The sequence below is a fragment of the Stegastes partitus genome, unplaced genomic scaffold (assembly GCF_000690725.1).
Source record: "Stegastes partitus isolate 25-593 unplaced genomic scaffold, Stegastes_partitus-1.0.2 Scaffold264, whole genome shotgun sequence".
Lineage (NCBI taxonomy): Eukaryota > Metazoa > Chordata > Actinopteri > Pomacentridae > Stegastes > Stegastes partitus.
In genome coordinates, this window is record NW_007577995.1 from 131,339 (window position 1) to 146,254 (window position 14,916).

The 14,916-nt window shown below is 40.8% G+C and overlaps 2 protein-coding genes across 4 annotated transcripts in view; both read right to left on the minus strand.

The window, feature by feature from the left end:
* Positions 1-1,896: 1,896 nt before the first annotated feature.
* On the minus strand, positions 1,897-6,120 carry ndufa13 (NADH:ubiquinone oxidoreductase subunit A13). Its single transcript, XM_008282225.1, has 5 exons — positions 5,989-6,120; positions 3,617-3,695; positions 3,447-3,518; positions 3,264-3,333; positions 1,897-2,123 (listed from the first exon to the last, which is right to left on the minus strand). The coding sequence occupies exons 1-5, from the start codon at positions 6,080-6,082 to the stop codon at positions 2,004-2,006; spliced, it is 435 nt and encodes a 144-aa protein (XP_008280447.1). The 5' UTR covers positions 6,083-6,120; the 3' UTR covers positions 1,897-2,003.
* Positions 6,121-7,245: 1,125 nt separating this feature from the next.
* LOC103357610 (transcriptional repressor p66 alpha) overlaps positions 7,246-14,916 on the minus strand; it is a 14,583-nt gene continuing 6,912 nt past the window's right edge. Inside the window, exons 3-9 of one of the 3 annotated variants that reach the window (XM_008282228.1) lie at positions 13,643-13,720; positions 13,417-13,536; positions 12,919-13,107; positions 10,333-10,591; positions 9,392-9,810; positions 9,174-9,297; positions 7,246-8,518 (exon numbers count right to left, since the gene is read on the minus strand). In XM_008282228.1, the coding sequence (XP_008280450.1) occupies positions 8,379-8,518; positions 9,174-9,297; positions 9,392-9,810; positions 10,333-10,591; positions 12,919-13,107; positions 13,417-13,536; positions 13,643-13,720 (1,329 nt within the window). In that variant the 3' untranslated portion in view covers positions 7,246-8,378. Of the gene's footprint in view, positions 8,519-9,038; positions 9,298-9,391; positions 9,811-10,332; positions 10,592-12,918; positions 13,108-13,416; positions 13,537-13,642; positions 13,721-14,916 lie in introns of all 3 variants that reach the window. The other 2 variants (XM_008282226.1, XM_008282227.1) reach the window with 2 other exon arrangements.

The following is a 14,916-nucleotide window of genomic DNA, read 5'->3' on the forward strand; positions in this document are numbered from 1 at the left end:
CTGTTGTCAACTGATTGATTAGATTTCAGATATATTAATCACTGTATAGATGTTGATGGACTAAAACAGGGCACCATACAACTCAAAACCTGATGTTAAATCTCATTTCAGTAGCACACTGACCTGATTGAACATGAGCTGCCCTCACTCATTAAAATAGAATATGCTTAACGTATAGCGGGTTGCACCATCAGTTTACCACAGAGACAGAGTATTAATTAAGGTTCATCTTTGTAATCAGATGTTGGCAGTAGCTGGTGTGGTTAAGTGAAAAGAACTTGAGGAAATGGATGTAAGGAGGCCCTGTTGCTGTCTCATACAGAGTGTTCAGGCTGAGAGTCGGCGCTTCTGCTCACTTGTCCCACAAAAGCGTCAACCTGAACCCTCCTCCAACTAAATGGGAGTTTAGGCCCAAACACTGAGTTAGAGGTAAAACTCCACTACAGCTGGAAGTGTGTTACTACAAATACTAACAGAATGTCTGGCCATGATGATAGAACATGGAACTGCTTCTGGTTTCATAACTGAGAGAGACAACATTAAAACTAATGTGCAAAATAGTTTGACCTTAAAATAATTATACGTCCTTAAAAGTGGAAGTATGGCACTTTATGTTGTTGTGTGAATGGACCCTATCATCCATCCATCATCTATACACCGCTTAATCCTCACTAGGGTCACAGGGGGGGCTGGAGTCTATCCCAGCTGACTCAGGGTGAAGGCAGGGGACACCCTGGACAGGTCACCAGTCTATCACAGGGCTACACTTAGAGACAGACAACCAAGCACACTCACATTCACACCTATGGACAATTTAGAATCACCAATTAACCTCAACATGTTTTTGGACTGTGGGAGGAAGCCAGAGAACCCGGAGAGAACCCACGCTGCACGGGGAGAACATGCAGACTCCACGCAGAACAAACAACCTTCTTGCTGCGAGGCAACAGTGCTAACCACTGACCACCTTGCAGCCTCTGGACCCTGTCAATGTAATATACAATCATTGTGAAGGACTTTCTGCTTCTGCTGGAAATAAGTCAACTTAACAAACCATGTCTTATGTCTTAGTACAAAATCAGCTGTCAGAGGAGTGTCACACACAGGTCACTTCAGCAGTGATGAGTCCTGCGTGGTTCTGTACACCCTGTTGGAAGTGTTGAGTTTCAGAAATGGGGTGACAAATGGGGTGTTGTTCATTTGTATTGTTACTGTGTTTGAATCCAGCTTTTACCATAAATGCTGTGTTCTGTTTATTGACTTTGGTCTGGGGCTGCATGGTGGCACAGTGGTTAGCACTGTTGCCTCCCAGCAAGAAGGTCGCGGGTTCGCATCCCAGTGAGAACCCCCCTGGATCTTTCTGTGTGGAGCCTGCATGTTCTCCCCGTGCAGCGTGGGTTCTCACCTGGTTCTGCGGCTTCCTCCCACAGTTCAAGAATATGTTGAGGTTAATTGGTGATTCTAAATTGTCTGTAGGTGTGAATGTGAGTGTGCTTGGTTGTCTGTCTCCAAGTGTAGCCCTGTGATAGACTGGTGTCCCCCCCTGCCCCCCAAGACCCTGATGATGATTTAGCTGAGTATAGATCATGGATGGAGTTTGGTTTGCATGACGTCTATCTGCTTCAACCTGCTGGTAATGATTTTCATCAAAAATATTTATTCCAGTGCAATCAATACATAACTATTTAAACACTACAGCTGACTGAGGTGGAGCCTATTTAGTGTCATTCATTTCAAGCACCATAAAAAGTCCTTTTAACTGCATGCAATGTACTAGAGGAGCAAGTACAATGTTTGTAGTGGTGTAAAAGATTAGGGAAGCGTAAAATGTAAAAATTCATGTGAAATATTAACTGAACTCAAATAAAGTAAATAAAAATAACACACAACTCAGGATGAGGTACAGAAAAAAAAGATACTTTAATATTGAACATTGACAAGCTGGACTTAGCGGCAGCTGTAGAGGGTGTTTGAGCTCAGGACGCTGTTCCTCGAGGCCGTGCTCACACGTACATCCAGAAGTCAAAATGCCTGGCGACGTGGTGTTTGCGGGGCTTAAGGTTGAGCAGTTCCGTTCGCACAGGAGACACCCAGCGGTCTGTGTTGTAGACGCTCTCACCGACCTGCAGCAGGTTAAAGTGACACCGTTTGCATCAGTACGGACACAACTTGGGTTACTACTCCTCAAAGTAGTCAATGTATTGTTACTATTTCAAACTGAGAGGCAATAAGAGTTGTTTGTACAATAATTCCAAGAAGTAAATCATTTCAATATAATAGAACTTTTGATATTTTTAACTTCAGCTGAATCCTGTTTTTCAGTTTATTTTGCAGCAGTCATTAGGAAAAGAAAATGAATGGATGCAATGCAGTGTGTGCTATGCCAATAAAGCTGACCGTTATTAATTACAAGACATCGGTCAACGTAATGCGTCACAATCAGTGGGTTTTTGATGATGATGATGATACATGTAGAATTATGGATACACAGTGACAGATCAATATCAGCAGATTCTGGCTTTAAAATTAAATCAACATTTACATTTATTTACTTGTTTCGCAACCTGTGAACCATAGTTGGTCAAATTAATTAATTAATCTTGATTGCGTTCTTTAATTTGATTTCGATAGTTTTCACCTTTATTAGACATGATATAGAACATGGCAGACTTGACATATGACTGAATATGGCAGTTTCTCTGTCTGCCTTTGCCACTGGGCCATCGCGATAAAGCAATCTGAATAATATCCTAATTCCAATACACGATAGATTTTGTCTTCTATGCAACTGAGTGGAATGTAGAGGTGCCTATATCGGTACCGGCATCAGAATCAGCCAAAATGAGCAGGAAAGTATCTGCCTATCATGCAGAAATCCACCATCATACATCATTATGTATAAAACATGTGCTAACCTTTATAATCGTGCTTAACATTATTTCAGTTCCACACAAAAATTGCTTTTTTAACAAAAGCTAAAGAACAAGATGCAAGAAATGGTTAATAACAAAGTTCAATGTACTGGTGTTGATCCTGACCGTTGGGGTTGATTCATTATGTGCTGGGTTACCAAAAATGGAAAACAGAAATGCTTTTAGTCAATTTGGTGCCCACTTAGGAAAAGCTTAGGTGTTGCTTACAAATAATTTAGACTATTCTAACATGAAAATGGCCGATCATCAAAAACAAGACTACTACAGGAATATATTCTTTTTACATAAAGACTAAAAAAACAAACAGAGCAGCAGTTCTGACTTCTTTACCTTCCAGCCTGGGACGTCCTTCATGATGATCGCCTCCTCCTCTAAGTTTTCTCTCAGTGACCGCAAGATTCTGGCAAAAAAACAGAAAGTCCAGCTGATTCACAAATTGCTGATCTATGCCAATAATATCAAATATAAAAAAAATAAGCACAGGATGTGTGAGAGAAAGTTTTGTATTGTCACCTTCGGTCATATTCTGCCTGCATAAGAGGCATCAGAGCGATCCTGGCCTCCAGCTCCTCAAGCAGCAAACGCCTGAGACACAAAAACACCAGGTTTAGCTTGACTATGAACATTATGTACAATTTGATTGTAAGAAAAACCCAAATTACAAATGCATGAACTTTTCTTACCTCCTCTCTCTGTTCCATTTAAATAGCTTATAGTAACCAAACAGCATGACGCCGATGGTGATGCCAAACATAGAGTATCCTGTTGATGAAAGAGTTCATTCTAGTATTAGATCATCGCTGGATTTTACTGCACACCATGTAGAGGGGGGGGGTTTGAATCACATTCCCACGACAGTCTCAGTATGTTTTTAGCGTCATAACGGACTGACAGAGACATTACTGATGTCACTATGATCATCACGTTTGTTTAGATATGTATCAAAGTCTTAATCTAAAGTGACAATGAATAGCTAAGTACCTTTGTTTTCACTCTGATACTACCAAAGGAAACTAATCTTCAGTACAGAGATGCTTTTAAATCGATGTCTTGTGCTGCTGGAGAACATCCAGATGCTGGCTCCTGATCATACCTGCAGCAGCTCAGTCATGAACGTATATGCAAATTAGTTTGTTTTCACTGCCAGAACCTGCTGATCCAGTTTGAGTCCAACTGTCAGGAACTAATAATCTTACATAAGAAAAATGTATTATGCTATAGTATTTGTTATTCCAGCAAGTAAAAGGCATGACAATCTATAAAAGTTAACTAACTGCATTAAGCTAACCTCATCACATTTTCCAGTTTCCTGGAATTGACACAGCATTCCAAATTTGATGCATCGAAAACTTGTTTGCTACCTATTATGGCACATAAATATCACATTACCTAAACCTCAAATACAGTTTCTAGCAGAACTAAACTAGGTTGTAAATATTGCTGTATTTATTGTAAAGAGTGTGAAAATTATGTATCGTCAGCCAAAAGTCAAAAGGAATGAAACCAAGGTTTTACTACCCATGTGTCTGCCTCCAAACACTGATTCTGTTTTTCCTACACTTGACTCTTTCTGTAGTTCCTGCTCTCTGCCGTTGTAAGGCAGTGTTGACATTAGTTTAAGCTTCGGCAACTTGTCATGCACACTTTTAAATCATTTTTAAACTGTTCAAGGAAATGATGATTTGACACAAGGAGCAGTTTTTGCCAACACCTTTTTTGGGTTTTTTGAAAATCTTTGACACTGGTTGGACTGATTTTTATTGCTTAGTTGACACTAATTGCATGTTTATTTCTTTCTTTCATCCCTGTGTTGTGTAATAATTCCCCACCAAAATACATTTTAATTTCAGCTTACTGGATGTATAATTGCTGCAGTCATTGTTGTATGTGGGTGACAGAATGAACTTCTACAGTATCCCAGGCTCAAAAACTGTGTTTTTTTTTTTAACAGTAACAGCTGCAACTGCGAGTCTTGCACCGTGCTGTGACCTAATTTTATCTGAGCAAATTTCAGCCGTATTTCTATTGTGAAGATTTTTATCACGGACACATGCTGTTTGTTTTAACAAATTATAGAAATCACTAACAATAGTAGCTGTGTACACTTCTTAATTATGTACAGCTGAAACCACTGTCCAGATGTCTGTACAGAACTACCAACACACTTTGTCAATACCTGGTAGAGCCTGACTGACCTTTCAGTCAGCTGATATTGACCAGTCACAGATATACTGGTATCGACTTATATATTGTCTGATATGTAATTATATTAAATCCTATTTTTTTTAAATCACATTTAGAAAAAGACACTTTTGGTAGAACGACTCAGACTCTATTGTTTTCAATACTCTGGGTGCTGTGGGCAGCACATGTAGCTGAGCAGATGGTGGTGCGGAGTCAAGTCCTGTCTTCATAGCAAGTTTATAAACAATGAACTCATCATTTCTTTCAATGAAACATACACTATGTATATCTATATTAATAGAGTAATGACTAATACATCCATAGCATTAGGTTTTACTCCCTAAACATCACCATTGTCCCCACAAATCCAACAGCACTTTAACATTTGGTCAACTCTTTGCTATTTTATTTTTATTTTTTTTTTATCAATTTATCTCTAGTAGCACAGAATAGACAAGGTCACAGAATGTCACATGGGTTTCGTGCAGGTAAATGTTATTCATTGTTCTTAATATTTTAACACCCAACCAGAGTGATGTAGAAGAAATATATGAACCTGACATAAACCGTCAGCTAGTTAGCAATTGGCTATCACCAGTGTCAATTGACAACTTGCACCATAATGTTGTTTAGCCACTAAATAACATCTTCCATTATTTAGTAAAGGGTGACAAGTATTACTCCTCTAATTGACAAGCATAAATGCCCGAGTGCTAAACGACAACAGTCTTTTAATTTCAGCTTCTGTCTATTATTGACCGTTAGCATTAGCCGCTGATTCGTAGGTAGCAAATGTCACACAAAACTGTCCGCACTGATGAACAGACTATGACTCTGTTTATCTAGCTAGGTGAGTATGTAGTGCATGTACCCGAAAGTCCTCGCTTCGGTATATTTCTCCTATAATCGAAGGCAGCATAGCCTCCCGGAGGAGGCATGTCCTGCTTCACCTTGGACCCCGCCATCTTCCTTCCACTTCTCCTCAACACCGCCGCTGACGTCACTGAAGCGTCTCTTCTTCTCTTACGCCAGAAAGGTGCAGCGGCGCTACACCGCCACCACGTGTCCGGAAGAAGTTCATGCTTTTTATGGCACGGAGAATTGATTTCTAAAAAAAAAAACCAAAACATCCAACTAAAATGGATATTTAGGATACAATGTAGTCAGTATTTTAGTTTTTTTTTTAGTTTTGCTAATAATACATCCGGTGTTATACTAAAAAGTTCTAATTTACTTGAGTAATTTCTATCTGATTTAATTTTAGTCTCAATATTATTCTATCGCTTTTTAAAATGATTCACAACAGTTTCACAAACATGCAAAGCATTATTGTGACAGACCACCTCAGTGTCTGACGTCTGAGCGGTGGTGGTAGAAGTACTAAGATCCTTTTCCAAAGTAGCAGCACCACATTGCAAAAACACTAGGTACCTTCCTGGTAAACACCGTGCATCTAAGATCCTGTACTTTCAGAAAAAGTACAAACATAATTAACTGAAATAAAGGCAGAATGTGCTGTTAAATATTACACCATAGAATTATGAGTCATGCATAAACACATCAGCAGCATTTTAATGTTGTCAAGGTAGTTGGATAGACTTGGTTTAAACTGCAACGGGTAAAATCCTGATTTATAAAGTAACTGGCAACTATATTTGTAGTCTGAAGTAAAAGTATAATTAAGTGAAGCATATGAGTGAAGGTTCAGCGGCCTGTGGGACTGTAAGAAGCCTGATAGAAGTTGTTCAGTGTTGTAATTTTTCTGTTTCTATCTTATTTAACAACTGCCAGTTTGTACCCGGGTCAGCCGTGATGCTTCATTTTTGCTCATTAAAATCTTCTTTATCCTCTTGTCATTACTTGCTTGCTCCTCTTTGACCTCAGACCTCACACAGGATGATTCTCCGGCTTTGGAGGGACACTCTGAACTCTTTGAGAACCTCTCTGACATTTCTTCACTGGTTCAAGTTCGTCACAGTGCAACTAAAGACAGTGTATGGATGCAGCACTGATCGTAAGAGACCTGATGTATCAACCTTATTGTATGAGAAAGTAATTCAAATGTGAGTTTAGATTCTAGATGTCATCCTGTCATATTAGCCCAAAACAACAAATGAAAGCAGCAGTGTAAAATTTATATTTTTTATTATTTCTTTAGGAGCTAGGAAAAAAAGTAAACCAAATAAATTTTAACATAAGTTTGTACAATGCAATTAAGATTACTGGAAAGCAGAGAAATTATGCAATGTGGTGAGGGGTACAAGTTAAAGATGGTCTTGTGTAATCCAGAGTCTTGGTGGCTGGGAGACGTTTCCTTTAAGAACGGACTCATGACTACGTATTGTGTATCCAGCGGATTAAGGATGAACATCGGAGGCTCTAGTGAGGCGAATTCAGCTCCTTCAGAGTTTGCATTTTCTCAGTGATGACGTAACACTCAAAATAATCTTACGATGTTGACAATATTACAAAATAAGCAAATTACAGATGGTAATTACAGATGAATTAAGCAAAGACACCACGCTTCTTCAGCTAAGGTGCAAAATGGGCTTAAGGATAGGCATGCTGTTAAACAGGAAGAAAAAAAAAAAAGAAGCTAGAATAAACTCTTCATTTGTGGAAACCACAATATACAGAGCGATTTTTAACATCAAAAATAACAAAAACAAAAAGAAAACAAACAAATAACTTACTGTAAATACAAAATAAATTCAAACCTTTAACTACACGGGTGATGCACTGAAAATTTTACAACTTGGTTATTTTGTTTTTACTTGAAATAAATGTAGATTTCGTTGAATGGGAGCTCTTGGGTATGATTAAAACCATTCAAGTGTCAAAAAGGTTGGGTTCAGTTGACCCACATCATGATAGAAAGGGCTAGTAAGCCTAAAAGAGTACTCGTTTTTATTAAGGTACTCACAGCAACATAACCTCTTATCACACATTAACTGACCAGTCTGGAGGACAGAGCCCAGAGGAAGCCCTTCAAGTATTTGTTTTTTTCTTTGCCCCAGTCAAATCAAAAATGGTTTATGCACAATTATCAAAGAACAGCGAAACCTCAAAATAAACAACAGAAGATAAGAAAACTGAAACAAGAATCATACAAAGGTAATTAAGGAACGTTTCTTCACTTTGAGAGATTGTAATTGCTTAACAGTCCTGCGGGGGTGCTGTGGACCATATTATTGGAGCTGAAAAAATTGGACAAAAAAAAAAAAAAAAAAAATAATCATGAATAGCAGAGTACTGTTTCAATTATTTCCACGTGTTTGCAGTCTGCGAGATCGACGAACGAGAGGGGATCATGTCCAGCAGGTACTCCCTCTGACGAGCGTCCACGGTGGCTGACGTCTTGTGACCGGTCAGGCTGGGGTTCACGTAGGCCATAGTCACGCCTGCGAACATGCAACAGAGCGGCAGGTCAGGGTGTGGAGCAAGCTGCATGTAGTGGATGCTTTTTGATTTGAATAAGAAAGAAAAAAAATAAAAAAGCTGAATGATTTTGTATAACACCTGAATAGAAAGCTACCCATGTCGCCATGACACACAGACAGACACAAAAGGAAAAAACGACAGAGTTTCTACTCTAAGGTAGTGTACAGTAGTGACACCCAGGGAAAATATGAAACCACCAAAACGACGGACTAAAGTAGGAAAATGGAGTTCATTTCCAGGAGGGAAGCTGGAGAGTGGGATTGCCTTGTCCGAAAACATTTCCTCCTCCATGTTTAATGTTTTGTTTTTACTCTAATGTGTGAGATTGTACCGATTGCACATTTTTAAAGAAAAGATTCTTCAACACTAGAACAGGATTTGGGATTTGGGATGTTCAAGGATTGCTTTTGGACCAGACAGGAATTTGAAAGAGAGCAGATGTCAGGCGCCAGAGTTGGGCTGGTATTTATGTGAGTCTACCTGTGTTGCTGTTGCTCTGCTTCTTCCATGCAGTGGATGATGCACTACCTCCGCTGATATTCCTGCCGCCGACGATCCCACTGCTGCTCACCTTTGAACTCTGGACAGAGCGGTGGGAAACATGGGCATGCTTACCTGGCCGGCTGACCAAGGCTGCGGCCGCCACTGCACTCTGCAGCTGGGAGGAGGAGGAGAAGGAGTGGGGGACGCCTCTCACCCCCATTGATGAGACACCATGTGACAGGTGGCCCTGCGAGCTCTGAGGGGAGTTAACAGACACAAAGATGCTGCTTGAGTTATTGTGGCAGGGACCCCACGGGCATTTCTCCCAAAAGGACAGAGTGTTTTCCAACCTGCTTGATGGAGTGATGATGAAGAATGTTGGCTCCTCGGCTGGCCTGGTGGTGGTGCTGGAGGGACGACACTCTAGCCTGAGCCTGCTTCAGCTGCTGAGACACCAGCTGCTCTGCCTTCATCGAGGCAGATGAAGAGGATGACGAGGTACTGTGGGAGACTGCTGAGGATGTCTGCTGAATAATACGCTGCTCTATTTCTTGCTCTTGTTGCAGTGCTTTGACAAATGCAGCTTTCAGCCTATTGGTATGCTCGGCTTTCAAAGCCTTTTTCTGATTGGAGGACATGCAGTCTTCACAGAGCACTGCCCCGCCTTTTGCCTTGTCCTGCCTCCAGCGGCAGGTGAAGTCAGTGTTGCACTGGGTGCAGATGAAAGGGTCTCTGACAGAGGGCTTGGACAGTGCTACACCTGTCCTTCCTGGATCAGAGAGAGATGGGACACACAGAGGCACTGAGCGCAAATGAGCAGAAGTGATAGCATTACATCAAATAAGTAGCTCAAAAAAAAGACACAGACAGGCAGACAGATAATTCAATCCAAGCTGAAAGGTGGAGATGTCCTGACAGCAAATAGAAAATATCTGAATTCTAGAAAACTGAGCAGGACAATTAATAACACTTCTTTGAAACATTTCCAAAATGTCGGCCTCACACTGAGGGCTGCAACTACTGACTATTTTTATCACCATGAATGGTAGAATTGCTTTCTCAACTAATGGGTTATTTGCCCTAAAATACCCTTCACAACTTACTAAAGCTGATGGTGATGTCACGTAATTGCTTTGTTTTTTTGGACCAGCACCTAAAGATTTTGAGTTTACTATACATACAACAAAACAACAAGTCTTCACAGTTCAGAAGGTGGAACAACAGATTTCAAGTATTTTTCTACAACAAGTAAACAAAAGCCAGTAAAACAGAAAAAAAAAGACACACACACCTCTGTGGATGGTATCCAGCAGATTCTGTACCACTTCCTCCAGTCCCACCAGGTAGATGAACTCATTATTGGCAGCTGAGGGCAGGAAGTTAAACTCTGGGGCAGGGGGCTTGGGTGGGGGGATCTCCAGGAGGGTCTTCTCCAGCTGTTTGCGCAGGGCGAGTTTAGCTGCAGCTTGGCGGCTGGCTGGAGAGTCATTCACGCTAACCACAGACACACTGCCTCCTGAGGAAGAGCTCTTCAAACCCGATGGCGAGCCCTTTGAAAAAAGCAAAGATGGGAACAACACAACGTTGTTAAACCGTAAGTCAAGATCTTATCACCTGAGACTTGTTTGAATAATACACAGTTAACAAATGGCCATTGATTTTAATTAACTACAAAGTGTTTAAGGAGCACAGATGGTTCGAAGCTGCTTATTAACTAGAGTTTAAATGCTGAATAAATAAATAAAATTCACAGATTAATATGACTATTGTAGCATTTAACACATTTATACATAGTGACTAGGTTTGATTTGTTTTCACAGGGGATTCTGAAGCTTCATCAGACATTTTTAAAGTGACAGTGAAGTATGATCTCCTATGATCTTCAAACTAGCTTTGTGACAACATGGTATAAATTCGACAGTCATCTGATGATTTCGTGTACAGACATGATGCTGCATACCACAGATACAATCTTCAGTTGAACCACCTGCTCAGTGAAGCAGTCCAGAGCTTGCAAAGTCCAACAAGAAACCATTAACATAAGGAAGCTACTTTAATTCAAACTACAACACGTAATGTTACAGTCACTTATTTTCCTACCATAATAGGTTGGTTACAGTAACTGTCTCCTTTACAACAGCTAAAACATCATTACAAATTCTTCTGACTGTAACAGGCATGAACACAACAGTTCACAGAGCTTTCCTTTCTGATTGGCTGCCACACATACGTCGGTCAGTTCTTGGTTTTACAACAAGGAAACATTATAGCTAAAGCTAGGGACCAAACTTATGTTAATTTTTGATAAATCAGAACCTAACGTGTCTCTTGTGCTACATAATAACAACTTAAGCCAATGCAAATTCACGGTTATCGTAGTTAACATCGCAGCGCCCCTAATTTCTAGCGGCTAGCAACTAGCCTGGCTAACTTAGCCAGTTATTTGTTAAACGCAAATTAAATACCAGGTCTGTTACAGGTGAAATAAGGTATCTTAGGGCATAAATTGAACTTGCCAGGTTCACAGGATCTTTTTTTTAAAAAAAAGAAAATAAATAATGTTAATGTTACGAGCTTAACATTAGAGCTTAGCTTAGCCAGGTGTTAGATGAAGCGGGTGTTTTTCGTTTCTCATCAAACACATAGCAAATAAATTTTTTTCTGGTTTAAAATTATCTGCTGGTGGGGCGTTGCGATAGCTCACCTGGTTGAGCTGGTGTCCCCCGTACAGGGGCTAAAATCCCTGATGCAGTGGTAGTGAGTTCGAGTCCAGCTCATGACACTTTGCTGCAGGTCCTTCCCCCATTCTTCTCCCCACTTTCCTGTCTCTCACTTCACTATACTGTCCAATAACGGCTCAAAAGGCCAAAACAATAATATAAACAAATAAAATTATGTACTAGTAAGTATGTTGTCGCACACCTGAACGGTGGCATGAACCTTTCAAACGGTGAAGCTCTGCTGTCTTAACAGGACAACACACCCAAACATTTCCTTTCTCTGTTGTCCATTTCTTCAGAGTTTAAGGTAGGTTGAACCTTGACTGTGAAAACTGTTCAGTGTTGGTAGATCAACACAGCAGGTGATACCCATCGCTTACATCACCGGCATCGCTTCCTATTGGCTGGTTGATGAGCAGGTTTCTTATTTTGAACACCTTAAACAAGGACAGCCACGATTAATCTATCAGCTACTTCATAGATCAGTCAATTCGTGTAAAACGATTAACTTTTCCCCAGAACAGCTCATTTAAGTTCATTTTTTCCTTTCACAAACTGTAAAACGCAGCAAAATATGAAATATAGTGCGAAGCTGTTTCTATTAAACCCTTTAACACAAATATCTATTAAACACAGTGGATATTTTCATGTTTTTCCTTTAACTCAGCAGCTTGACAGTGACCGCAGGGTAACATGTTGTTTTAATGCGCTGTGTTTCAATTCAGCTGTATTATAGTGGAGCAAATGTGATCGCAGAGAGCAGGAGAGACGAAGCAGGTATAAGGTGCCTCCTGTCAAAATATCGATGTCAGCGTCTGTCATTGATTATACCAACTAAATGTGGAAGCTCGACTTTAAACGGTGGGTTTTGTGACACATTCACAGAATCCTCACTTTATGCTGACTTTACATTTTTGTTGAAACCTCCTGAAGTTTAAAACATGGTACATTTAAACTGCTGATGAAGGTTGAGAGGAATTAAATTAGATGGATAAATGTTTTTTCACTTTTGATTTAATGCGAAGTGAACTGCGTTTAAAAAACAGCTACAACTGAAAAGAAATGAAAACGGTGAAAATCGAAAGTCGGATTTCTTCCAGCCAAGACAGAAAACAACATTCGTGTTGACTCTTTATTCTCAAAGGTGAGATACTAACCAGCGTGTTCGCATTGCTGCCGACTCTGATGAGGCCTGGTTGGACCATGCCTCTCTGGCCTGCAGGGGCGGAGGTCCTGGGTCCCAGCAGCAGAGGAGGCGGTCCGGACCCTGAGCCTCCAGAGGCAGCCAACTGCTGCTGCTGCTGCTGGCGGAGAGCCTGGATCTGCTGTGGAGATACAGAGATGGGCTAACCAGGACAATGAGGAGGGACGACACGGAGGACCATCACAGACAAAGGTAGTGGAGGACAAGGGAGGGACATCAAAAGCACCAAAGCAAAGAGCACACAGAGAGAGAGAGAGGCGCAAAGAGAAATCATAAGTCCTGAGTTTAAGTAGAATCGTTTCCCTGCAGTTTGTCTCTCGAGAGTGAAAGACAGCAGTAAGTTTGACCACCTCCGGCTATCATTACCCTGACAAAGACGAGGTTCACATATAGAAGGAATAGCAGATTAACATCTTGATAATCGTATTAAGAACTGTTCCCCTTGACTCACCTGTGCCCCTCTAACCAGAGGCGGCATGATGATCTGGGAGCCATGTTTAGATGACATCTGCTGCCCTCCTCTCACCAGAGGAGGAGGGATGACTGTACCTGAACTCCTCCCTGTCAAAATCTGGTCAGACAGAGAGAAAAAAAAATTTAAACCAGAAACAGTATCAACTACAGTATGATTGTGCTTTCATACTGACATCATGCCTGTGTGTATGTGTGATATTAACCTGCTGGGAGCCTTTATTGCTTGTAATCGTTCCTCGAATTAGAGGAGGAGGAGCAGAGGAGCCCGATAAACCTGAGGGCTGAAACAAACAACAGAGAAAGATGTTAAAACAACAAACACAACGCTATGATTTGTCGATCTTAGCTGATCAGTGCCCCGCTAATTGTTCAGGTCAGGCTTCTACATGAACCAACTGTCCATCAATCAATCAACAGCAATGATGAACAGAATGAACTATCACAGTTGGGTGCAACCTTTCTCTGAAGGTTGTCAGAGTAATACAAGCAACACTAAGGCATCAAATGTGTCGTTCATTGGTTATTATGCTCGAGTGAACTAGTTATATAGTTAGGTTAAGTCTGAGAGAAAGCCCCATATCAACTTTTTGCTATTTATTAGTTACTGAACAAACACATAAATGCATAACGGTCTTCGTTTCTGATTTACAGAAAAAATTAGAACTCTCATCTCTCTTGTTACAGCCAGAAAAGGGTTAAACTTAACCAACTGCTGTTCAACGGGTGACAAATTCTTTACCACTGAGTTAATCCACACCCATGTCAGCTGCAGCTTCCAAACACAATGATCAGATAGTGTGACCAGCACACAGATGCTCCTTTGACCAGTGACTATAAAAGGCCATCTTAAAATGCAGTTTTATTCAAATGACACGATGCCACAGATGACAAGAGAAAGACAAGAACGGGCTGTTGGCATGCTGGATTGCTGGCATGTAAGTTGTGGTCGTAGCCAGACACTTAAACGTCTACAACTCCACCATTTGTCGTCTAAGTAATCGTTTAAGACAGCATGGTACGACTGAGAATCTGCCACGTGACCACAGACAGCAAGTCACCACCTGAGTCCACGATCATCACATCTGGCCCGTCCATCTGGGAAACAGTTTGCGGGGCGGCTACAGAGACTACTGGAGTTGCTGGAGAATATCTACACAAACTGTGATGTGGAGAACTCATAACCCACACGAAGGCCTTTTTCTAACAGCAAAACTTTGTCATTATCGGCTCCAGCAAGCACTCATAATTACTGGACACTAAAAAGTCAGCCAACTTTTGTTCAGTATAACTGCTGACAGTGTCACCAAAAAACAACAACTCATACACAGATTAGTTCTGTGAGGATTCTGTATTGTAGGACTGTAGTTTCCAGGATGACTGCTCATTTGGGTGGCTGATATGCTCTCACCCACTAAACTGTTATTGGACAGACAATTGCTGTTGTTAATTTGATAAGGAGAGCAGTGCAACATTAATA